The sequence below is a fragment of the Neoarius graeffei genome, chromosome 9, assembly GCF_027579695.1.
Source record: "Neoarius graeffei isolate fNeoGra1 chromosome 9, fNeoGra1.pri, whole genome shotgun sequence".
Lineage (NCBI taxonomy): Eukaryota > Metazoa > Chordata > Actinopteri > Siluriformes > Ariidae > Neoarius > Neoarius graeffei.
Window position 1 is genome coordinate 21,058,744 of NC_083577.1, and position 26,355 is coordinate 21,085,098.

The window sequence follows — 26,355 nt, forward strand, 5'->3', positions numbered from 1 at the left end:
ATCTCAGGGCTGATACATAGAGACAAACAACCATTTACACTCACATTCACACCTAAGGTGAACCATCAATTAGCCTAACCTGCATGTCTTTGGACTGTGGGGGAAACCGGAGCACCCGGAGGAAACCCACGCAGACATGGGGAGAACATGCAAACTCCACACAGAAGGGCCCCCGTCGGCCACTGAGCTCGAACCCAGAACCTTCTTACTGTGAGGCAACAGTGCTGACCACTACACCACCATGCCGTCTTAGAAAATTTAATGCTACAATGTATTATTAAGGATGTTCTCATAATGTCATAGTGAGCTACTGTAATCATTATAACAATATGTTCTATTTTTATTTACTTACTTGTAAACATTTTAAATTGTGTGCTTTAAGCTTACAGTGTCTCCTGTAAAGGGAGTTAAGCACTTTAGAACCACCAATTAACATTTTGTGATGTTATACTCTGAAGTGCTAATGCTTATAATGTCTTCTCATCTCATCTCATTATCTCTAGCCGCTTTATCCTTCTACAGGGTCGCAGGCAAGCTGGAGCCTATCCCAGCTGACTACGGGCGAAAGGCGGGGTACACCCTGGACAAGTCGCCAGGTCATCACAGGGCTGACACATAGACACAGACAACCATTCACACTCACGGTCAATTTAGAGTCACCAGTTAACCTAACCTGCATGTCTTTGGACTGTGGGGGAAACCGGAGCACCCGGAGGAAACCCACGCGGACACGGGGAGAACATGCAAACTCCACACAGAAAGGCCCTCGCCAGCCCCGGGGCTCGAACCCAGGACCTTCTTGCTGTGAGGCGACAGCACTAACCACTACACCACCGTGCCGCCCCTTATAATGTCTTATTTATGATATTTGATATAATCCTGGTAACCTCTGCCTTTTTCAATCTGATGAAACATGTCAGTTTCTGTGTCAGAAAACCTGAAGGAACAGCTTCATCTCTGACTGTTACAAAGGCCTAACACTGGAGACTCCCTCCAAAAATGATAAATAAACAGCTCCTCATAGAATATTTCACTATTTCAGTGATCATATGTTTTTTTTAACCCATTTATGTGGAGCAGTGGCTATGCGAGTCCCTGTGTTCTAGAGAAATGATAATGTATTACAACAGCTCATTAATATAAGTACTATAGTAATAATTATATTATTAAAAGAAGATGATAATGATGATGAAGCAGAAGAAGAAGATGATTTTTAATTTTGGCCAGAACTACTGCTAAACCTGCTGTTATAGAAAATTAATCAACACCTTCTGACCAATCAGATTTGAGAATTTAACAGTAACATGGTATACAAGAGACGAACATCTAAATAAACAAAATGCAGTGTCCAGAGACTAACTAATAGAATACATTATACAGGAACTAATAACAGCACATGGTATAAAATACAGGCAGCACAGTGGTGTAGTGGTTAGCACTGTCACCTCACAGCAAGAAGGTTCTGGGTTCAAGCCCAATGGCCGACGGGGGCCTTTTTGTGTGGAGTTTGCATGTTCTCCCTGTGTCTGCGTGGGTTTCCCCCACAGTCCAAAGACATGCAGGTTAGGCTAACTGATGGCTCTAAATTGATCACAGGTGTGAATGTGAGTGTGAATGGTTGTTTGTCTCTATGTGTCAGCCTTGCGATGATCTGGTGACTTACTGTATCCAGGGTGTACCCTGCCTCTTGCCCATATTCAGCTGGAATAGGCTCCAGCTTGCCTGTGACCCTGCACATGATAAGCAGTTACGGATAATGGATGGTATAAAATACAATTGGAGTTTTTTCTCTCTTTTGACTGAACATCAGGGTTCAGGAATCAATCTCAAGTGAAATTGCCTCACACCTTGTGTAGGGACTTGAGCATGCCACTCTCCAGCTCGAGGAGCCATTTCTCGACCTGGCCATGGGCTTTAGAAGTGGAGATTATGTCCAGCAGCTCTACCATCTCACCCTCACTGCTCTTCATGTGTGTGATGTCCAGAATTTCAGTGAACACAACACTGGCAATGCCCTCAAAACACTTCTTCAGATGTGGCTGCACTCTGTTGGGAGGCCAAAGAAACTTATAAGCGCAAAATAAAATACAGCTTCTTCTCAACTTCTGGAAGCCTCTAAGTGTTTTGTGTTTTTTTTTTTTTGTCATCCCATACACATATACTATATCTATACTGTGAAAGTAATGAAATAGTAGCCTCCAGCACTCTGGTGCAGCACAAAAGACAAGCGCAACAGACAAACCTACAGTAATACAATTCAACAAATACACATGCACTGTTAACTGCACACTAATTATCTAGAAGTAGCAGGATAAAACTAATGGCATGAGTTTGCAAAGCTTATCAAAATATTTGTAGTTTTGCCTTTTGAACATGCATCCCAGTGAAATTACAGAACAGCGATATAGTTAACTAAAAAAGGGTTAAAGAGTCTCTTGCAGACTCATGGACTTCCAGTCATAACTATATATTCTGTTTGATACAGATCAAACAGCAAATAGTAAATAATAAAAATAAATAGCCCTATTTCACAACTGTAGTAATCCATATTATGTCATGAACCGCTCAACTAAGTAAAGAGAAACATCATCATTACTTTAAGACATGCAGTGTATGTTAGTTAATAAAAATAAAGACAAAACATTGAGTTACAGTAGAAAGTGTGTCCAAACTTTTGAATGGTAAATTAAACTGAAAGGCAATTTTGCTGATGTTTTAGCCCAGTCAATGCTTGATGTAATTAAGTCAGCCTTGCCTTTGCAAGAAGAGACCAATTATACTGTAGCATTGTTTCTGAGACATTAATCATATATAAACAATGCTACAAATGTAGATTATAATTTAACACCACTCAAGGCTAAATAATCTAATTACGATTCCATTTTATGATCGCCAATGAAATGGTTCTCAATCATTACAGTTCCTACAGTTTGGTTTACAGTTATTCTACAACTAAATGGCAGCAAAACTGCTAACTAGACTGCAGGCAAAATACAAATGAACTGCCTTCAAAAAGACTTATTTGGCTTTAGCAGCATGTTTCATGGTTGTTGAAGTGAAGTCTCCTCTCTTAGGGTCTCCAGAACAAATTCATTTACAATAAGAATAATACATGATCATTAAAACCAAACTAAAATGATCAGACTATCCTCCCTTTTGTTCTACAATTTCAATCTATGGCAAGTTTCACCCAGGCATACAAAAAAGTGGTGGTCTCATTTGCTAAGAATTAATGCAGAACTGCATTGCTGTTTGATTTTGTAGCAAATGTATAGGAAAAGTACATCTTTCATTATAGCCATGTATGATAATATTGAGTGGAATAACTGTTTTATTATATCCACATTCACCAGATTTTGAGAAACAGAGCATTTTTTTTTTTGCAAATTCGATAAATAAAAACTTTATGCAAAACGTCCGACAAAATTATTTCTACTTAGACTGTGAACAAACTGGCGAAATGACAGGAGCAATTTGTGAAAAATGCTGTAATAATTTTTGAAAAATAAAAAAGATAGATTCTTACCATGAAATACTTTTATTCCATATTTTGTTGTTTTTTTAATATATATTTTTGGGGGATTTGTTTTCAAGTAGAGTTTTTATTTTGTCCTCGGTTGGTTCAGCAGCATATATATATATATATATATATATATATATATATATATATATATATATAAAAATGGAAGCACCAAAACTCAATTTAAAGCCTGCAAGAAAAATCTGATCTACACTGATCTCTAAATTAATTCAATATGGGTTGATTTCTCTGCTGCCAGGGTTTAATTATAATTTTCCAACAAGATGCAATGATTTTACTCCCAAGTCGAATTAAAAATGGATTGTTTTTATTAACTCTTTTAAAAGCTGCATGTAGTTATACTGGAAGTAATCCAACACACGGTTTCAAAATTAACCAGCAAACTCTTTAAGCTTTTGTTTCTTTCTAAACACTGCAATGAAAATCTAAAAGAAAACTGAACTTCCATTGAGTTTTTTTTTCTTTTCTTTTCCCAAAATGGCAGACCAAACTGAATTTGACTTGATCCTGTACCTGGTTGGGTCCTTCGTCTCAGAGAGAATCTCCAGTAGCTCGTCATTAGACAGAAAGAAGAAGCGAGGGAAGAAGAGTCTTTTCTTTTCCAGGTATTTGTTCAGGCCTTTCAAGATGAGCTCCAGGAACTCACTGCTCTGTTTAAGGTTCTCCAACATCTTATCGATGGTCACTACAGCCAGGACGTGCTTGTCCTAAAGCAAGAGAAAAAAAAAGGCTTCAGAATCAGTATGAATGTCTGATTTTAAATGTACCTACAATTCTGAAGAGTGTGAGTATTTTTTAGGCAGCACTAGATGTGGTGATTAATTTTTTATCGAAGATCCTGAGAAATTTGCAATGTTGGTTGTAAATGACTCAGAATAGGAGAATGCACAGTTATTCGTATACACTCGTTCATTTGATGGGCCAGGATTTGGCTGAACTGTTGTAATCAGTGTTTGGATATTCTTTATTTATATTTGGACACTTGGCTTCAATCTTAACTTTTTTTTTTTTACTTTCTCCAAGTAGTGATTAGACGATGCAATCATACAAATCTTTTTTCTTTCTAAGGAGAGTAAGTCAGCTGTAAAAGTATTGCATGCCATCAGCCAGCAAAATCACTTCCAAGTCATGGTTTTAATTCTGCAGAAGAGTTGTACTATAATTAAATGTAGATGTAACTTGTGTTGATGATAATCCCTTAACACTGACTATTCATTAATAATTTACATATTTCTGAGAATCAGTTACATCAATCGGGTACATATCATTAGGGCTGCAATAAAGTTCTACATTTTACTAAGAGCTACATACTGTATATACTGACTCACCATGCTGACTTGCTTCATGATGTTTCTCCAGGTTTTATCCACATTACTGAAGCAGCGTCCCTCCTCTGGCATCTGGGCCTTGATGTCTGGAGAACTGAAAATGGGCTCCAGGTAGAGCCACGTGGACTGCACTGTCAGCCATTCATCTAAAATATCCTGCAGCAGGATCAGCTTGCCCTCCCAGTCTCTACAACACAAATGCACAGATTTGTCCATCTGTCTAACCAACCATAGCTTTATTTCTAACTAGGAATATAAAAGAGCGATTGATTGTAGGCTCAGATTATTTAAAAAAACCATATAGTTTTGCAGTGCAGATATTTTTCAAATGCTTCTGAAAGACACTGAATAATCATAGTTATGATGACCTTGGTTTTTGATCTCTTCCATCCATTATTTAATCATTTTAGTTAAACAATCACTTTGAATCATTGCTTCAGGATTTACATGAATGCTATGAATGCTAACGATGTTAGCCAAATTCATTAGAGCTTTTGTCAGTAAGCTTGCTCTGTGTGTACTTTGCTTTACAAAGCCTCCAACACTTACTGTATCTCAGCCTCGAAGGGTTTAATAAAGGGTGAGCCGCGCATCATCTGTGCCTTTACTATATGATCGTCCAGCAGCATCTGGATCTCGTCCAATGAGGACAGAATGGATGTGCCAGTCTCACGGTAGGGCAACAGGTTGAACTCGATGTCTGCCCATTCTTCTATCATGCGCTCCAGGGACTTCTCCAGTGAGTACTCCTTGCTGGCTGTCTCACTGATGGTCTCGAAGTTGCGCAAGTGGGCCTCGAGTTTCAGAGGAATGAAGTGGGAAACACAGGCCTCATCTTCCAAAGGCTTCAGGGAGAAACCTACCATGTCTGACATGGCATCCCAATGGCGATCTCGCAAGCCTGGATTACACATCACCTGGGGGGGTATTTTTGTAGACAGGATTTTAGTGTGAGTACAGAAGCTGCTTATAAGAAGCAAGCAGAACTAATGAAATACCACAAGTGATGGACAAATGATTAATCATAGAGAACTGATTCAAATTACTACTGCTTAGACCTCTCAAAATGGGTGTGGTTTCAACATTCAAGCCTTTATTCCAACTATGGCACTGACAATTCCATTCCATTCCATTATTTGTAATGTATTAAGTATTATATTGTATTCAGTATTACATTAATTGTGTCCAAATGCACACCAGTGAACTCCTGACTGAGTTAAATTTACAAGTAAAGCACGTCAAATCCCATATAAAATGAATCTCTGGACAGTTTTTAGGTGTGTTTTTATTAGGTTTCTGGAGAAACAATCCCCTAAGACTTTGTTATAAATAGGTGCTTGAATAGAGATTGGCAAGCCACCAAATCTAACTAAGGAGAACATTAATTTAATGGGGAGTAAACAGCTGGCTGTTTATGCTTTTTACCAAAGTAATTGTTTAAAAAATAATAAAACAAATAATCATTTGAAGATTTTTCATTTCAGAAAATATGGTTTTGAATTGTGTAATGATCCGAGTAACATTAGGAGTAGGAAAAAACAGCACAGCTTTGGAAAAATAGGAATTTTTTTAATGTGGTACAGTATGTCCAGAAACTTTTGAACCTATGCCATGAATTATTTTCCTGGACTGTTACATCAAGTTGGAGGAAATTGTACATCAAACTAGTCTTGTAGGACTCAAGACTGGTAGCAAGATCACTTTTTGAAGGTCTCGGTCTTGTCTCGGAATCGACCACATTTTTACTCGGTCTTGTCTCAGTCTCGGACATAGAGACTCAGGATTTGATTTCAAGACCACAACTGCAGGGGTATCATTAAACTGCCTGTGCATTATCTGATGTATTTGTTAACATCGTTACTGTGATTGTATGTAAAACTTCCTGCTTCAAATGCAACCAATAACATGACTCATTGCGTATTTGAAATTTTCATTACTGTTAATGGCTGTCACCCCTTCCCCCCTCCCCCTTTCACACACACTGGTCTGGTCTTGGTCTTGACTTGATCTCAACCCCTCAAAGTCTTGGTCTTTTCTCAGTCTCGATACACTCTGATCTTCGTCATAACTTGGTCTAGGTTTAGGTGGTCTTGACTACAACACTACATTAAACCCATGCATAGACATTTTTAGGTCTCTGTGTAACAGCTGATCCATAAGTACCTGCACTAAGGGGATGTGCTGCCTGAAATTCTCCACCTCAACCTTGACTTGGGCAATGAGGTTAAGAGCGCTGGGTAAGTCCTGAAATTCTTTCTCCAGGTGGTAGAGTGAGCGCCAGTATTTGCTGACATTCTCCTCCACCTTGCGAGGGTCAATGGACATGAGGGGGCCGTGAAGCCAATGATGCTGCTCAGTCTGAAACTCGGTAGCTGTCCGGTACAGCTGAAGGTATGGAAGCAGCTTGTCTTGGACTTTCTTGCGTACAGGGTACTGGGTGATGGGCCATCCAAATGCTTCTTCCTCCAAGTTGAAGCCCTCGATCTTGGGGAGAAGAATCATAATAAAACTGAGGTGAAACAGAATGACATCAAAATGGCCAGTTTTTATAGATTCCTTTCTCTTTAAAAATGTCACACAGTAACAAAGCCAAAGTTAATCTACAAATTGAAATTCTCCATTACCACGCATATGGACTAAGAAACCGAGAGGCATATAAACGATGTGAGTTTACAACCAAATTGCTTTGATGAGACGTAATCATTCACTAAAGTAAATAAATGACTTAGGTTTTAACTGACTTACTTTCTCCATGGCAGTCTCCAACTTGGAATTGAGTGCCTGAGCCTTTTTCAGATACTTGCTGAGTTCAGATAAGTCTTCAAATAAGACAAACTCTTCTACCTGCTCTGCATAGCTTTCCAGTTCTTCCACAAACTTCTTGCACTGCGACTGTGAGAAATAAACCAAGGCATTCATATCTTACAGTTATTAGAAGACATCTCCTTGTTGTGACTGTTGTAAATTTTTTTACGTCTCATTACAGTTTGTTATTAGCTTACAGTATGAGGACTTTTAATTCGTTTGATTTGCTAATGCAAGATGTACTTGAAGGTTTTACTTTAGCTTCTTTGCTGTCTTGTTTTTTTTTTATGCCTCCGCCACCTTAAGGTGCAGGAGGCATTATGTTTTCAGGTTGTCCGTCTGTCCGTGCGTCCCAAAACCTTGTGAATGCGATATCTCAAAAGCTAATGAAAGGAATTTCACCAAACTTTCACCATTTGTGCGCTTTGGGACAAACATGAACTGATTAGATTTTGAGGTTAAAAGGTCTAAGGTCAAGGTCACTGTGAGGTCAAATGTCTGTCCGAAAATCTTGTGAACACAATATCTCCAAGGCAAATGAAAGGAATTTCACCAAACTTTCACCATTTGTGCACTTGGGGACAAACATGAACTGATTAGATTTTGAGGTTAAAAGGTCACAGGTCAAGATTACTGTGAGGTCAAATGTCCATCCCCAAACTTTGTGAACACCATATCTCAAAGACTAATGAAAGGAATTTCACCAAACTTTCACCATTTGTGCACTTTGGGGCAAAGATGAAATGCTTAGATTTTGAGATCAAAAGGTCTAGGGTCAAGGTCACTGTGAGGTCAAATGTCTGTCTGCAAACCTTGTGAACACAATATCTCCAAGGCAAATGAAAGGAATTTCGCCAAACTTTCACCATTTGTGCGCTTTGGGAAAAACATGAACTGATTAGATTTTGAGGTTAAAAGGTCACAGGTCAAGGTTATTGTGAGGTCAAATGTCCATCCCCAAATCACAACTTAAGGCGTGTAGTCTACCAGGCAGAGGCATCCCCATCGACGCCATTGGCGTCGAGTTCTATCCAGTTCTAGAATGGATACATGATGTTGTCTGCTGTGTTGTGTTTGAGAAATCACAGTTACTGAGGGAATAATATTTGGGTTACTCTTTGGAGTAATTTATCTTTGGCGTGTGTGTGGGTTTTTTTTTTTTTTTAACCTTAAGGAGCTCCTGGAATTTTGCAGTCTTCTCATGAAAAATTTCTTTGTGAGTGTCAAAGATGGAAGGCATGGACATGTGCCACTGGAATGTCTTCATGTTCAGTTCTATGTCTGTTGTAGAAAACCTATAACTAGCCAAGAAACAGAGACGCTTCATGGACTCCTTGAGCTGGAGCTCCAGTTTGGACATCTCTTCAGTTTCAACCTTCCTTATGTAGTCCTATAACAAAGGGAAAATGGTCAAACAGGAAGTCAGAACTAGAGTTCAGTGAAAAACAGAGCTGGCAGTTATATGTGGATGTACTGGATCACCTTAAGATCCATGAGTTCTTGTGTGTTTGAAGGAGTGGTCTGGGCTTTTTCTGAAATTATCTCAAATTCATCAGATAATCTGTAGATATTGGACACACACACACACACACACACACACACACACACACACACACACACACACACACACACACACACACACACACATATAGAGAGAGATGAGGAGCTTTGAAACACAACATTGAGATTTATAAGAAATTTGTCTTGAGAAATTGTGCATCCAGAATAGGGTGGTTAATATTTCACTGTTCATCATGGTGTGATCAGACCATTATTTCACCAGTGACTGTTACAGAATATAGATTAAACTGCATTTCTGTGTATTCTATATACTGCCTACCATCTAGTGGTTCTCACCCCTTTTGCATCCGGCTCCAACTCCCTCTCTAAATTATACAGTAATCTCCATTTCTCAGCAAAGGAGATGTGAATGCACTGAAAACACTTTGGTTTACTCCTGTAAACATATTACACTGCTACTTCTACTGAGAGTGCTTGCATGATCATGACTTTATCATATAATACAGCTAACAAATAAACAGTAGACCATAGCATTGCTGACCAGAACAAAAGGAAACATCTGCTTTTCTTTCTTTCTTTCTTTCTTTCTTTCTTTCTTTCTTTCTTTCTTTCTTTCTTTCTTTCTTTCTCCAGCTAAGCAGCACCGCACATTGCCATGGTAGTATGCCCCCTTCTAGCTACTAAAAATTCAAAAAAGTTCAAGACCAGGGTAAAGGTTGAAAGTGGAAATTATTGTGACCCTCTTCCATCCCAATAAAAATCTTTAATAATATTCATTCTCATCTCATTATCTCTAGCCGCTTTATCCTTCTACAGGGTCGCAGGCAAGCTGGAGCCTATCCCAGCTAACTACGGGCGAAAGGCGGGGTACACCCTGGACAAGTCGCCAGGTCATCACAGGGCTGACACATAGACACAGACAACCATTCACACTCATATTCACACCTACGGTCAATTTAGAGTCACCAGTTAACCTAACCTGCATGTCTTTGGACTGTGGGGGAAACCGGAGCACCCGGAGGAAACCCACACGGACACGGGGAGAACATGCAAACTCCACACAGAAAGGCCCTCGCCGGCCCCGGGGCTCGAACCCAGGACCTTCTTACTGTGAGGCGACAGCGCTAACCACTACACCACCGTGCCGCCCCTTTAATAATATTATTAATAAAAATAACAAGCACTAAATCCTCCATCACCTGAGGCATTTGTTTACAGCTTGTGGCTCTGCGCAGACAAACCGGCCCGTTCTCCATTTACAGGGTGCCATTGCTTTTGTCATAATTGAGTGATTAGTTTTATTTGTCTTAATTTATGGTTTTGTGTTGGCTTGCTTTCTTTATTTTTTATATTCTTTAATTAATGGCAATAATACAAAATGACTAGTTTTCACTCAGTGTTCTCGACAGCGCTCTTAGTCCCTGACCTAGTGAGCTAGCATGAGTTTTTGAAAGACTCCAAAGTATTTCTTTCAGTCACTCTGGATAAGGGTGTCTGCTAAATGCTGTCAGTGAAATAAAAATAAGCAATTTAACCTTAACAGTACATATCAAATATAAAAGTGCAGTAATCCATGGAAATTATATGATTTGAAGTCGATCGAGTCAAGGTTTACGTTTGTCATGACACGAGTAGGATATGAACGTTTTTTTTTTCCAAATTAATGGGTTGTCATGAATACCAGATTTCTTATATAGAAACACACACCAATGATAAAGCTGTATATATCCAGCTTGATAAATGTAGCCCAGCAGCCAATGAGGGCCTTTCTGTGTGGAGTTTGCACGTTCTCCCCGTGTCCACGTGGGTTTCCTCCGGGTGCTCCAGTTTCCCCCACAGTCCAAAGACACGCAGGTTAGGCTAATTGGTGGCTTTAAATTGACTGTAGGTGGGAGTGTGAATGGTTGTTTGTCTCTGTGTGTCAGCCCTGTGATAACCTGGCGACTTGTCCAGGGTGGACAAGTACTTTTGTACTTTTTTTTTTTCTCTATAATTTTCACCTCTGGCTTGTGCGATATTAAATGTCTTAACTACCAAAAACGGTGAAACTGATATTTTTCAACCATGCTGTCTCACTGTTACAATTTCAAACCACATCACTCTCATTCTTATCTCTGAACCCAGGTCCATTTGCTTATTTTGTTTTCTTTTTATACCACATAAGCACTTTATTTCATTTGTTGTTCATTTCCATCCTGCTGGCCATAAATACCTAGTAATATCACGTCTATTTGCATTTATCTGCTTTGAACTGTGCAGTGAGAAAAATGTTAGCACTCACTTTTGATTGCAACTGTGGTGGTCCTTCGCCATGCGGTTGACCAGTTCCTCCCTGAGTCCCTCCGCACGCTTCAGCAGTGCTTCGATAAGCTTGTCGCATTGAACTTCAAACATACCCAGTCGTACCACCTGTCACATTTAAAAGCAATGACAGAACCCTGTATGAATCTCTGAGCACATTAATAGCATCTCATAAATCTTCGTATTAAACCCAGTATCATGTCGGAGTTTTTTTTTTTTATCTTTATCCAATTCCTTCATTAAATCCATTAAAACATGTTATAAACTCATTTTTTTTCTGTACCATAAGCCATTCCAGACCAACAATTAATAATATCACTTTATTCTCATTTACTCACATAATTTACTCATTTATTTGCAGCACACTGGAATACAGGTCCAAAAATCGATTGTGGTGCATGTGTTATTGTTACTAGTGTTTCGGTTAATAAGACCTTTTGAATATATATGATGTTAAAGTGCATATCCTGGACCAATTTCTTTTTTTTTATATGAAAGTAAGTCCCTTTACACACTCATCCAGAAGGGTAATTTTGCACAAGGCCATCTGTCTACAGCAGAAAAAAATAAAATAAAACGCATCTGGAAAAATCCCAAGGGAGTCTGGAGCCAGATTCGTGACGTTACCTACGGAAGCACCAGCAGGCTGCGAGAGCTTGCGCAGTTTCAGTGCACAGCCTGTGTAGACCAAGTTTAGCAGCTAGCGATTTTGCATTGAAATACGGAATTGTCACCTGAGCACAATGCTACTTCACCTTTGGATGAAGAATATAATGAGATGTCAGAATTATTTCTTACCCTGGCAACAGTCAACTTGTGAATTGCCGATTTTCTTGGTCTTTTTCTCGGCTCTGCTTTGGTCCTCGGCTTCCAGGTGCCTCACACAAAGCATTCCCATTTCTCTCTCATTATCCGGTCTTTTGGAAAATGATGAGTACTAATCCCATCATGATTGGTGTTGCTACACCCTCCTACGATACATCATTTTAATAATTACGTGATAATGTTGAAGAAATTTGCAGAAGACCACCAGGTCGTTTTCTCATAAACAAACCAGCGCTGACGTAGGATTCAGAGGGAGGCGTCCCGCATGCAACGTCACAAAAATCAATGTTTGCCGGGAAATCCAAATGCCAAGTTTTTTCAGAGGCAGACCAATTCGCCTCAAATGGCTTGATTTCAACTGAATTTTTCTGGTATTGCGCAAGGTAAAAAATTGCACAAAATGCAAAACGTGACAGATATTTGACCAAAGTTTAATATAAAATAGGAGAATTACATTGATCTTGCTCCTGAATTTACCCATGATATGCACTTTAAGCCTGTTCATTACCTCGCCCGGGACGGAGTCTACCAGGGGGCGAGGTATTGTTTTCGGTCGGGTTTCTTTGTTTCTTTGGTTTTTTTTAACGATATTACAGGAAAATGACTGGATCAATCTTCATGAAACTTTCAGGATAGATGGGCATTGGTCTCAAATAGAACCTACAACATTTTGAGGGTCATCCAGTCAAGGTCACCAAAAAGGTCAAAATCGTTTTTGTTGTGGCTACTGCCTCAGATAGAAGCATTAGCCGTCACTGTGCTGTAAGAATGTAAGAGTGTAACAATCGCGCACTGCGTATACACATGTTCTGATTAAAATGGCTGGTGAGTGTATACAATTGGGTTCACCATTCGAAACAAATAGACTAGACAAAAGAAAATCGCTTTAAAATATGTTTATGCTTATTACAGAGGGAAAGTGAGTTCCACTGAGCTCTAGCGCTGGGCCTTTTCTGGGAAATAAGAGTTTGGGTCATGGCGACAGCGTGTGTGTCAGCCTCGGTTCGGAGGTTTCAGTTTCAAAAACTGTAAGAAGTAAGAGTGGAATAATATAAAGTACAGACACTTGGTATATTTTACTTCTGTGATTTTTAAACTGTTCATTTTTGGATTACGCTTCATTTTTGTGGCTACTGCCTCATAGAGTATATATATATTTACTGTATGGGCATGGCATCAGAAAACAATTTTATTTATAAGCAGTAACCACATGTACCCATAGGGTACCTATTTTTTCGCGCTATCTTCCTTCATATGTATCATAAGTGCTACCGTGAGGTTTGTTTTGCCTGGCAACACTTGTTAAATCTTGTCATGTTGTGACCCGTCAGGACCAGATATGAATATCCCCTCTGTACTGCATCTTATTTAACAAACGAATAGAAAAATGCAAATATGGTGACAAATTAAAATCCCATTTCTGAACAGCCATTAAGATCAGACCTGAGCCTGGATTCATAAAAAAACTTTATAAAAATGCCTGAAAAAATAACTGCCATACTTAAACTGACCTGGCAAGGTTTATACTTGATCTCATCAACTAGCTGCTGGTAGCGTGTCACCTCCTTCATCATCTCCTGGAAGGAGTGCTGCTTCGCCAGGAATTTCTCCATGTCCTTCTTGGCCTGTTGTGATATCAACGGTGCAAATTTGTCATATTCGCGCATGTGCTCAGTTGGACCACTGCTCTCCTCACATATCACCCGCTGAATTGCATCCTTTTGTGCCGTCAGGCTCTCAGGCAGGATGATGGGCTTCAGGGTTCTGGCATCCTTAGCACCTGGCTACAGTAAAAAGGTAGAAAATGTGTAGCAGTCAACAATGAAAAACATTCAGGAAAAAAAGAGAAGAAAAAATATATACACAGATACATAATCTTACCCAATCTGAGTACAGTTTTGTCTCAACTCGAGGCAAAGAGCTGATGCAGTTATGCATTGTGTCAAAGACTTTCAGCAAAATGGTCTCAAATTCCTTGAAACTGGGCTCAAATATGATCTTGTTCTTCTTCAGGACCAGACGCAAAACAAAGCCAGGATGCTTACAAGCTCTTTCTAAACGCTTCAGGGAGAAGACAGAGTGAATTATTTAACATTGCCAGTTAAAGTAAAGATGTGTAAAGGCTATTAAATGTCACATGCTTTAAAATAAAAAAAAAAGCACAAATACACAGGATTGAAAAGAGAGTGTAAGAGAAGTACAAGTATTACCCAGGAGACATGTTCAAGAATATGGAGTATTAAAAGTATGCAAAGTGGGCCCAAAGGGAGACTAATGTGAGGTACATGGCCCAAGCTTTGTCAGTTAAATGCGACACTGATGCTTTCATATAGAGTGGTGCTTGAAAGTTTGTGAACTCTTTGGAATTTTCTATATTTCTGCATAAATATGACCTAAAACATCATCAGATTTTCACACAAGTCCTAAAAGTAGACAAAGAGAACCCAGTTAAACAAATTAGATAAAAATATTATACTTGGTCATTTATTTATTGAAGAAAATCATCCAATATTACATATCTGTGAGTGGCAAAAGTATGTGAACCTTTGCTTTCAGTATCTGGTGTGACCCCCTTGTGCAGCAATAACTGCAACTCAATGTTTGTGGTAACTGTTGATCAGTCCTGCACACCGGCTTGGAGGAATTTTAGCCCATTCCTCTGTACAGAACAGCTTCAACTCCGAGATATTGGTGGGTTTCCTCACATGAACTGCTCGCTTCAGGTCCTTCCACAACATTTCCAATGGATTAAGGTCAGGACTTTGACTTGGCCATTCCAAAACATTAACTTTATTCTTCTTTAACCATTCTTTGGTAGAACAACTTGTGTGCTTAGGGTCGTTGTCTTGCTACATGACCCACCTTCTCTTGAGATTCAGTTCATGGACAGATGTCCTGACATTTTCCTTTAGAATTCGCTGGTATAATTCAGAATTCATTGTTCCATCAATGATGGCAAGCCTTCCTGGCCCAGAAGCAGCAAAACAGGCCCAAACCATGATACTACCACCACCATGTTTCACAGATGGGATAAGGTTCTTATGCTGGAATGCAGTGTTTTCCTTTCTCCAAACATAATGCTTCTCATTTAAACCAAAAAGTTCTATTTTGGGCTCATCCATCCACAAAACATTTTTCCAATAGCCTTCTGGCTTGTCCTCATGATCTTTAGCAAACTGCAGACGAGCAGCAAAATTCTTTTTGGAGAGCAATGGCTTTCTCCTTGCAACCCTGCCATGCACACCATTTGTTGTTCAGTGTTCTCCTGATGGTGGACTCATGAACATTCACGTTAGCCAATGTGAGAGAGGCCTTCAGTTGCTTAGAAGTTACCCTGGGGTCCTTTCTGACCTCGCCGACTATTACACGCCTTGCTCTTGGAGTGATCTTTGTTGGTCGACCACTCCTGGGGAGGGTAACAATGGTCTTGAATTTTCTCCATTTGTACACAATCTGTCTGACTGTGGATTGGTGGAGTCCAAACTCTTTAGAGATGCTTTTGTAACCTTTTCCAGCCTGATGAGCATCAACAATGGTTTTTCTGAGGTCCTCAGAAATCTCCTTTGTTCGTGCCATGATGCACTTCCACAAACATGTGTTGTGAAGATCAGACTTTGATAGATCCCTGTTCTTTAAATAAAACAGGGTGCCCGCTCACACCTGATTGTCATCCCATTGACTGAAAACACCTGACTCTAATTTCACCTTCAAATTAAATGCTAGAGGTTCACATACTTTTGCCACTCACAGATATGTAATATTGGATCATTTCCCTCAATAAATAAATGACCAAGTATAATATTTTTGTCTCATTTGTTTAACTGGGTTCTCTTTATCTACTTTTAGGACTTGTGTGAAAATCTGATGATGTTTTAGGTCATATTTATGCAGAAATATAGAAAATTCTAAAGGGTTCACAAACTTTCAAGCACCACTGTAGCATACAACAGTAAATCTGAATTAAAACAAAACAATGAATAAAAATTCTCACTTGGTGTAGTGGCACTGTTTTGTTTTGTTTTTTGTTGTTCCCCCCACTGTAATAAGATGACTTTTTGATCTTTTGGCTGAACAAATTTGCATTTAGCAAGTGCCAATAATTTGTCAGACAAAATAAAATATCATGAAACTCAACACTTGAAATTATTCATACAGCATGACACTAAAGTGTGTTCTGAATGAAATGCCTGCTGAAGTAGTGTTTTGACAAGAAATGCCAACATGATATCCATCCATTATCTGTAACCGCTTATCCTGTGCAGGGTTGCAGGCAAGCTGGAGCCTATCCCAGCTGATTATGGGTGAGAGGCGGGGTACACCCTGGACAAGTTGCCAGATCATCGCAGGGCTGACACAGAGACAAACAGCTATTCACACCTACGGTCAATTTAGAGCCACCAAGTCGCTTAACCTGCAAGTCTTCGGACTGTGGGGGAAACCGGAGCACCCGGAGGAAACCCATGGAGAGAACATGCAAACTCCGCAGGCCCCTGTCGGCCACTGGGCTCGAACCCAGAGCCTTCTTGCTGTGAGGCAACAGTAGTAACCACTACACCACCATGCTGCCCCTCAACGTGATATCAATTCACGAAAATGAATCCTCTTAAACGTCCTCACTCTCCAATTCTATTAGATTTTGTTTACCTTTCCTGCTAGTATCATAGTCATTGCTGAATAATTCACAGCACTTACTGAATGACATGCTTTAATAGTAACAACCGAATATTAGGCTGGAAGTGTAAGGAGTTAATATCAGCATATGGCATGCACTATATGTCTTACTGGATCCTGAGTGATCAGGCATGTGTAGTCATGAATAGATTTCAGGGCCAGACTTTGGAGCTGAGAGGACATGAGGGCAGCTGCACAGTTGAAGAAAGACTGCATCCGTGATGGATTGGTATTTTCAGGGATCAAGTTGCGCTTGCTTCCTTTGGAGTAGATTTGCTGCACCTCAGGCAACCACCTGTTTTATCCAAAACAGATTTTTTTTTCAGTATTTCTGATGTATTACATTAACTATCCCATTCTCTTCACCACTTATCATTAGATATCCCATCAACCCAGGCAAAATTGATTTCTTACAACCCCGATTCCAAAAAAGTTGGGACAAAGTACGAATTGTAAATAAAAACAGAATGCAATGATGTGGAAGTTTCAAAATTGCATATTTTATTCAGAATAGAACATAGATGACATATCAAATGTTTAAACTGAGAAAATGTATCATTTAAAGAGAAAAATTAGGTGATTTTAAATTTCATGACAACAACACATCTCAAAAAAGTTGGGACAAGGCCATGTTTACCACTGTGAGACATCCCCTTTTCTCTTTACAACAGTCTGTAAACGTCTGGGGACCAAGGAGACAAGTTGCTCAAGTTTAGGGATAGGAATGTTAACCCATTCTTGTCTAATGTAGGATTCTAGTTGCTCAATTGTCTTAGGTCTTTTTTGTCGTATCTTGCGTTTTATGATGCGCCAAATGTTTTCTATGGGTGAAAGATCTGGACTGCAGGCTGGCCAGTTCAGTACCCGGACCCTTCTTCTACGCAGCCATGATGCTGTAATTGATGCAGTATGTGGTTTGGCATTGTCATGTTGGAAAATGCAAGGTCTTCCCTGAAAGAGACTTCATCTGGATGGGAGCATATGTTGCTCTAGAACCTGGATATACCTTTCAGCATTGATGGTGTCTTTCCAGATGTGTAAGCTGCCCATGCCACACGCACTAATGCAACCCCATACCATCAGAGATGCAGGCTTGTGAACTGAGCGCTGATAACAACTTGAGTCGTCCTTCTCCTCTTTAGTCTGAATGACACAGTGTCCCTGATTTCCATAAAGAACTTCAAATTTTGATTCGTCTGTCCACAGAACAGAACAGTTTTCCACTTTGCCACAGTCCATTTTAAATGAGCCTTGGCCCAGAGAAGACGTCTGTGCTTCTGGATCATGTTTAGATACGGCTTCTTCTTTGAACTATAGAGTTTTAGCTGGCAACAGCGGATGGCAAGGTGAATTGTGTTCACAGATAATGTTCTCTGGAAATATTCCTGAGCCCATTTTGTGATTTCCAATACAGAAGCATGCCTGTATGTGATGCAGTGCCGTTTAAGGGCCTCTGCATGCTCTTGCGACAAGGCTTTCACAGATAGCTTTTCGCAGACAGTTGTAATTTATTGTTGAGCGGGGAGTAATAGGTGTGCGCGATGTTATTCACCGCCACAACGCAAGGAGGCGCGAAGTCGCGAAATCGCTAGGAGTAGTTGGTGGGTGTGGTTAGTGGAGTGTTTATTCTCCGGTAACTTATAATGACTAGAACTGGAGTCATATAGATGCACGTACTTCCTCGATCAACTGCTCTTCGTGCTGCTCCATCTTCGCTCGTGTTTTTAAAAATGGCGGTAGTGAAAACAAACCAAACTGGGAAAGTAGGGAAGCGGAAGTGCGTGTACAGCGGATGTAGAGTGGACCAATCAGAGCCCTCTTGTCTGCGACGCTGTCTGCGAGGCTTCTGCGGTGGTCACAATTTTTGGGAGGTGCACGCAGAGCGTCTGCGAAGGGGGGGGCTACGCAGACACCATCTGCGACGCTATCTGCGAGGACTGCGTTGTCAGCATAAATTGGCCTTAAGGGCCCGAAGATCACGGGCACCCAGTATGGTTTTCCGGCTTTGACCCTTACGCACAGAGATTCTTCCAGATTCTCTGAATCTTTTGATGATATTATGCACTGTAGATGATGATATGTTCAAACTCTTTGCAATTTTACACTGTCGAACTCCTTTCTGATATTGCTCCACTGTCGGTGCAGAATTAGGGGGATTGGTGATCCTCTTCCCATCTTTACTTCTGAGAGCCGCTGCCACTCCAAGATGCTCTTTTTATACCCAGTCATGTTAATGACCTATTGCCAATTGACCTAATGAGTTGCAATTTGGTCCTCCAGCTGTTCCTTTTTTGTACCTTTAACTTTTCCAGCCTCTTATTGCCCCTGTTCCAACTTTTTTGAGATGTGTTGCTGTCATGAAATTTCAAATGAGCCAATATTTGGCATGAAATTTCAAAATGTCTCACTTTCGACATTTGATATGTTGTCTATGTTCTATTGTGAATACAATATCAGTTTTTGAGATTTGTAAATTATTGCATTCCGTTTTTATTTACAATTTGTACTTTGTCCCAACTTTTTTGGAATCGGGGTTGTACTTTTGCAACAAAGACACCTAAATATACACACTCTTCATGTGCATTACAGAAACTGAGCTGAGAAATTGAGAGCTCATTTTAGCATTTATCCAATTTTCAATGGACAGTTGGACAAAAGACTGCATTTCTACCTAGACGATAGGGGTATAAAATCTGAAGTGGTATTACATGCTGGGATGTAAATGTAAACTAATAGCTGTGTGCCTACTTATTCAGCAGGATGTCTTTAGCACTTTCAGTTTGTTGGCAGACAGTCTGCTGAAAGTCGTCGAGGTCGATAGCCTCCTCTCTGGTGTGGAAGTCTGCCACGCAGAAAAGACGCAAATCTCTGTGCAAGAAGACCATCATGCGTAGTTAAGTATAAAGGAGTGGAAGAAAGAGAAAATGGGACAACAGAGTAGAAACAAAGAAGAAGCACTGAACACAATGTTTGATGCAAAATAATGTTTTTCATCTCAATTAAATCTCAATCTGCATTACTAATAATACATCAATTTAAAACAAACAAACAAGCAATCAACCATTTGGAATTTCCTCATGTGGGAGTACGCAGCACTCAAATGATGATATACCATTTGATAAACAGGAAACACAAGTTCTATTTTTTGCCAGAATGATTTACATTTCTGTATATTGTTAATTCAGAAGAAGTTTTGAATAGCTCAGTCTCGTTGTAATGCTGAACTCAAAACAAGTAAAGAGGACAGGTCTGTATATACAGAACATTGTTTCCACTCACTTGTAGGACTTGTGCCAGAGGTTCAGCACAGCCAGCATTGTGGGATTGAAGGCATGGAGGTGGTGGCTCATCCTTCTATGTGCTTGAAGGAAGGATGCATTCCATGGCTTTGGCAAAACTGCTATCCTGATAGACAGACATTGTCAACAAAGAGTTGCTTAAAATAAAAATCGTAAAAACAAATCGAAAGCAAGGGCAATGGTGTTGACATGGATTCCTCCACCACTAACAAGTCTAGTCCTTCTTTTTACAAATGTATATGCCTGAAATACCCTTAAAATATACTACAAACATGAAGGGACGCTGTTGTGACCTTCACCCTATGGATCAATTCCAAAATCTAAGGATAATTGTACATAAATCCTACAAACATTCCACCACTTGTTCATGACAAGGATCTTACAGTTGTGGTCAGAAGTTTATATACAGTGACATGAATGTCATCTTGGATATGAATGTCATGGCAATATTTGGGCTTTCAGTAATTTCTTTGAACTGTTCTTTTTCTGTGGCAGAATGTACAGCATACATCTTTAATAAAAAAAAAATGCTAGAATTTGGTGCACAAGTTTTAATTTCCTTTGGGTTTTCTGAAATCAACAAAGGGTCAAAATTATACATACAGGGTCAAAAGTATACATACAGCACACCTAATATTTGGGTAAAATGTCTCTTCGCAAGATTCACCTTGACCAAACATTTTTGTTTACTATGAACAAGCTTCTGGCAGAATTATGGTTGGATATTTCACGACTCTTCATTGTAGAATTGGTAGAATTCAATTAAATTTGTTTTTTTTTTTTCTTGCCATGGACTCGACTTATAAGCACGGTTTCAACAAGGTTGATGTCAGGACTTGTTTTAAGAACAATGTTAGCCTGCTTTATCCTCTACAACCAACTCTGATGCGTGTTTGGGTTCACTGTCCTGTTGTAACTCCCAAGTCCCAAGTCGTGTTCAAGTTTCTGATGATTTATGATGAAGAATTCTGAGGTAGTCCTCCTTCATTATTCCATCCACTTTGTGCAATGAACTAGTTCCACTGGCAGCAAAACAGCCCCAGAGCATAATGATCCTACCACCACCACCAGCTGGTACAGTGTCCCTCTGTGGTCATTGTGGCCAAACAACTCAATCTTTATCTCATCATACAGCTATCCTCCAGAAGGCTTTCTCTTTGTCCGTGTGGTCAGCTTCAAACTTTAGTTAAGCTTGAAGGTGTCAATTTTGGAGCAGGGGGTTATTTCTTGGATAGCAGCCTCTTAGTCCATGGTGATCTGAACTGTAGACAGTGATTCATCAGCTTCCAGTTCATGGCAGGGCTGTGCCATGCTGGTTCCCAGGTCCTGACCATCCAAATCAATTTCCTTCCAGCTGAGGGTGACAGTCTGGGTTTTCTTGAAGCAAAGTGGCTTGGCAAAGTGACTACACCTCACAATAACTTGCATACAATTGTTTGAACAGATCTTGGAATTTGCAGTTGTTTAGAAACAGATCTAAGAGATATTCCGGAGTTGTGTATATCTGTGATCCTCTTTCTCAGATCTGCACTAAGCTCCTTGGACTTTCCCATTTTACTCTGTGCTGGTCAATCCAATGAATGCTGTAAACAAACCCTTTTTATGAAGGCACAGAGAAGCTGCCAGCTGTAGTCAATCATGATCACTAACAGGAAGTTAAGAGACATCGGCCTTGGCAAGATAAGAGACATTTTGAAAGTTTCAGCACCTCTGAATTAATGTGAGCATATGTAAATTTTTGATCCTGTATGTATAATTTTGACCCTGTGTTGATTTCAGAACACCCAAAGAAAATTAAAATTTGTGCACCAAATTCTAGTGTTTTTTTTTTAAATAAAGATGTATGCTGTAGACCTGGCGACTTGTCCAGGGTGTACCCTGCCTTTCGCCCATAGTCAGCTGGGATAGGATCCAGCTTGCCTGCGACCCTGTAGAACAGGATAAAGCAGCTAGAGATAATGAGATGAGATGAGATGTATGCTGTACAATCATTCTGCCACAGAAAAAGAACAGTTCAAAGAAATTAGTGAAAGCCCAAATATTGCCATGACATTCATAGCCAAGATGACATTCATGTCACTGTATGCAAACTTCTGACCACAACTGTATATGGATGCACAGACAATGAAAATACATAATGCCTCCAAAACTTAGTGGTATAAAAAAATATTGTAAGCTTTGGCAACCTTTTGTTGTATAAGAAGAATAAAAACTTCAACCTGTACAGTTATAGGACCATAATCAACTTTAAAGTAGTAATGCTTTGCACTGGGCTGCATTATACCACCCTCCCTTGGATTGTTTTCTGAGAATAGCATGCCCCGCCCTGTTTTATTCCTTACATGGTCCACCCAGTTTAGCTGTAAAGCTGGCCTTCTTCACTTTAAACTCATTGATTTGTTTCTAATGTGCTGTAGCAGGTTAAAAACATGGATGTGAATATTAGCAGTTAGACTCACTCTTCTCTGTGAGGCAGAAGACTTTTCTCCTTCTGTTCTTCACTTGTCGGGTCACTAATTGCAAAATCCACTGTAAAAGCAGGCAGGGGGTGAGCCACATCGTTATCATAAACTATTAATGTTTGGGCAGTTCAGTCAAATTATTTTCTAATTAATTCCAAGTATATATATATATATATATATATATATATATATATATATATATATATATATATATATATATATATACATACACACACACACACACAGTGCTCAGCATAAATGAGTACACCCCCTTTGAAAAGTAACATTTTAAACAATATCTCAATGAACACAAACAATTTCCAAAATGTTGAAAAGACAAAAAGTTTAATATGACATCTGTTTAACTTATAACATGAAAGTAAGGTTAATAATATAAACTTAGATTACACATTTTTTCAGTTTTACTCAAATTAGGGTGGTGCAAAAATGAGTACACCCCACAACAAAAACTACTCCATCTAGTACTTTGTATGGCCTCCATGATTTTTAATGATGGCACCAAGTCTTCTAGGCATGGAATGAACAAGTTGGCGACATTTTGCAACATCAATCTTTTTCCATTCTTCAACAAGCAAAAGTGAGGAATACAAAGAAAAATGCATGTACAGTGTAACATGGTGGTGGCAGTGTCCTTATGTGGGGCTGCATGAGTGCTGCTGGTGTCGGGGAGCTGCATTTCATTGATGGCATCATGAATTCACAGATTAGTGACTGGATGCTGGATGGAGAGTGATGCTCAACTTGTCTCTTCAGAATTCCCCCATAGGTGTTCGATTGGGTTCAGATCAGGAGACATACTTGGCCACTGAATCACTTTCACCCTCTTCTTCTTCAGAAATCCAACAGTGGCCTTAGATGTGTGTTTAGTCATGTTGGAAAAATGCACGATGACCAAGGGCACGGAGTGATGGTAGCATCTTCTCTTTCAGTATAGAGCAATACATCTGTGAATTCATGATGCCATCAATGAAATGCAGCTCCCCGACACCAGCAGCACTCATGCAGCCCCACATAAGGACACTGCCACCACCATGTTTCACTGTAGGCACCATGCATTTTTCTTTGTATTCCTCACCTTTGCGACGCCATACAGTTTTGAAGCCATCAGTTCCAAAAACATTTATCTTGGTCTCATCACTCCAGAGTATAGAGTCCCAGTAGTCTTCATCTTTGTCAGCATGGGCCCTGGCAAACTCTAGGCAGACTTTTTTGTGCCTGGGCTTTAGGAGAGGCTTCTTTCGTGGACAGCATCCATGCATGCCATTCCTCTGCAGTGTACGCCGTATTGTGTCACGGGAAATAGTCAACCCAGTTTGGCTTTCTACTTCTTTAGATAACTGCAGTGAACATGCATGCCGATTTTTTTCGACCCTTCTCATCAGAAGACACTTCTGTCGAGGTGCTAACTTCCGTGGACGACCTGGACGTCTCTGTGAGATGGTTGCAGTTCTATCTTTCTTAAATTTTTGTACCACTTTTGCTACAGTATTCTGACTGATAAGTAAAGCTTTGCTGATCTTCTTGTAGCCTTCACCTTTGTGGTGGAAAGAAATTATTTTCTTTGGCGAATTCTGAAGAGACAAGTTGAGCATCACTCTCCATCCAGCATCCAGTCACTAAAAGAGATCGTTGTTGAAGAATGGAAAAAGATTGATGCTGCAAAATGTCGCCAACTTGTTCATTCCATGCCTAGAAGACTTGGTGCTGTCATTAAAAATCATGGAGACCATACAAAGTACTAGATGTAGTAGTTTTTGTTGTGGGGTGTACTCATTTTTGCACCACCCTAATTTGAGTAAAACTGAAAAACGTGTAATCTAAGTTTATATTATTAACCTTACTTTCACGTTATAAATTAAACAGATGTTATATTAAACTTTGTCTTTTCAACATTTTGGAAATTGTGTTCATTGAGATATTGTTTAAAATGTTACTTTTCAAAGGGGGTGTACTCATTTACGCTGAGCACTACACACACACACAGCACCCTCCACAATTATTGGCACCCCTCATTAAGATATGTTCTTAGGCTTCTAATAAATTCTTTTTTTTTTTTATTACATAGGACAACAATGCAAAAAAAAGAGAAAAATCCAACCTTTAATTCAAGTGCATTTATTCAGTGGGAAAAAAAATCCCACATTAAGAAATAATTCTTTTACATGAAATCATGTGTGCCACAATTATTGGCACCCCTGATGTTAAAGGTCCCATGGCATGAAATTTTCACTTTCTGAGGTTAACGTTAAAATGAGTTCCTCTGACCTTCTTAAGTCACCCCAGTGGCTAGAAATTTCATAATGTGTAAACCAAACTATGCCCAACATTTGAGAATGGCGCGTCAAAATGGCGCGTTGATAAACTCTTCCCTTTACTACGTCAGCAAGGGAGATGATCCCCACGCCCCCCCTCTGGATTCCCACCCACTGTATGGATTGCCCGCCCAGTTGTAGTGAGGAGACCATAGAGGACACAACAACATGGCATCACCTAAGCGAGTGAAACATGGAAATTGCGCTGTACATGGATGTGACAACACAGAAAAGAGTCTGTTTTTACTGCCGACGGGAGAGCCCCTGAAGACGCAGTGGCTTAATTTTATTTACTCCAATAATACGCTGTCGAGTCTACCTAAGACGGTGTATGTTTGTCAGAAGCATTTTCCTGAGGAATGTTTCCACAACTTGGGACAGTACAGGGCAAGTTTTGCACATCAACTGTCACTGAAGCCTGGGTCCATACCAAGCATCCCTGCCGCATCAGCCACAAACAGCGAACAAGTAAGTGTATAACTGTTAAGTCGTTTTGCCGTGTTTTAAAATCGGTGCCACGTTAGCCTTGCAATGGCTACATTAGCTGTGCAGCTAACCGCTTCCTGCAGTTAGCCAGGTACTCTGCGCTACAAAACCAAAAAGCATGCAGCATGCTCTGTTAAACTGAGTTTAGTCTGGAAATTGACTGTAACTTATGAGCTTATGTTTTGCCGTGTTTTAAAATCGGTGCCATGTTAGCCTTGCAATGGCTACATTAGCTGTGCAGCTAACTGCTTCCTGCAGTTAGCCAGGTACTCTGCGCTACAAAACCAAAAAGCATGCAGCATGCTCTGTTATAATAGCCAATCAAAACAGTTTTTACAAAGACACCCACATTCTTTTTTTTAAGTCACTCGTTCATTTTATTTGTTTGTTCAGTAAAAACCCAAACATTTGTTGAATTTATTTTATTTCCTCGCGTCGCACCTTAATGATGTCAGCGCACGGTATTTTTCCCTTCGCGGTTTGTTCCTTCTCTCTCGCCATAGTAAGACACCCACATCCGCTTGTTCTGACCCACTGGAGGTAGCGTCACAGTGCTGTTAGCCAATCAGAGGTAACACGTTTACATGTCAGGAATATTAATGATAAGACCCGCGCACACCCTCTACCCTTCCCCGCCTCCTGCTTCTCATTAGCAAAACGACACACTGGGAAAAGCGCTGAAATGGGGCTTTCTCTCAGGAGGCTATATCTACGTGCCGAGGGTTCATTTCGAGAAAGGCTGCGGATATAACATCCGGAAACCTCCACGAGCCTGTTTAAAGC

At 39.9% G+C, this 26,355-nt stretch overlaps 1 protein-coding gene across 1 annotated transcript in view; it reads right to left on the reverse strand.

The window, feature by feature from the left end:
- Positions 1–26,355, reverse strand: part of LOC132892116 (dynein axonemal heavy chain 7-like) — a 184,258-nt gene that overhangs the window by 106,363 nt on the left and 51,540 nt on the right. The window contains exons 7-21 of the mRNA XM_060930515.1: positions 22,751–22,820; positions 20,272–20,397; positions 19,741–19,860; positions 17,104–17,287; positions 14,203–14,382; positions 13,833–14,105; positions 11,477–11,604; positions 9,157–9,235; positions 8,843–9,064; positions 7,615–7,761; positions 7,033–7,353; positions 5,419–5,786; positions 4,870–5,056; positions 4,055–4,248; positions 1,848–2,046 (exon numbers count right to left, since the gene is read on the reverse strand). Coding sequence (XP_060786498.1) covers positions 1,848–2,046; positions 4,055–4,248; positions 4,870–5,056; positions 5,419–5,786; positions 7,033–7,353; positions 7,615–7,761; positions 8,843–9,064; positions 9,157–9,235; positions 11,477–11,604; positions 13,833–14,105; positions 14,203–14,382; positions 17,104–17,287; positions 19,741–19,860; positions 20,272–20,397; positions 22,751–22,820 — 2,798 coding nt within the window. The remainder of the gene's footprint in view (positions 1–1,847; positions 2,047–4,054; positions 4,249–4,869; positions 5,057–5,418; positions 5,787–7,032; positions 7,354–7,614; positions 7,762–8,842; positions 9,065–9,156; positions 9,236–11,476; positions 11,605–13,832; positions 14,106–14,202; positions 14,383–17,103; positions 17,288–19,740; positions 19,861–20,271; positions 20,398–22,750; positions 22,821–26,355) is intronic.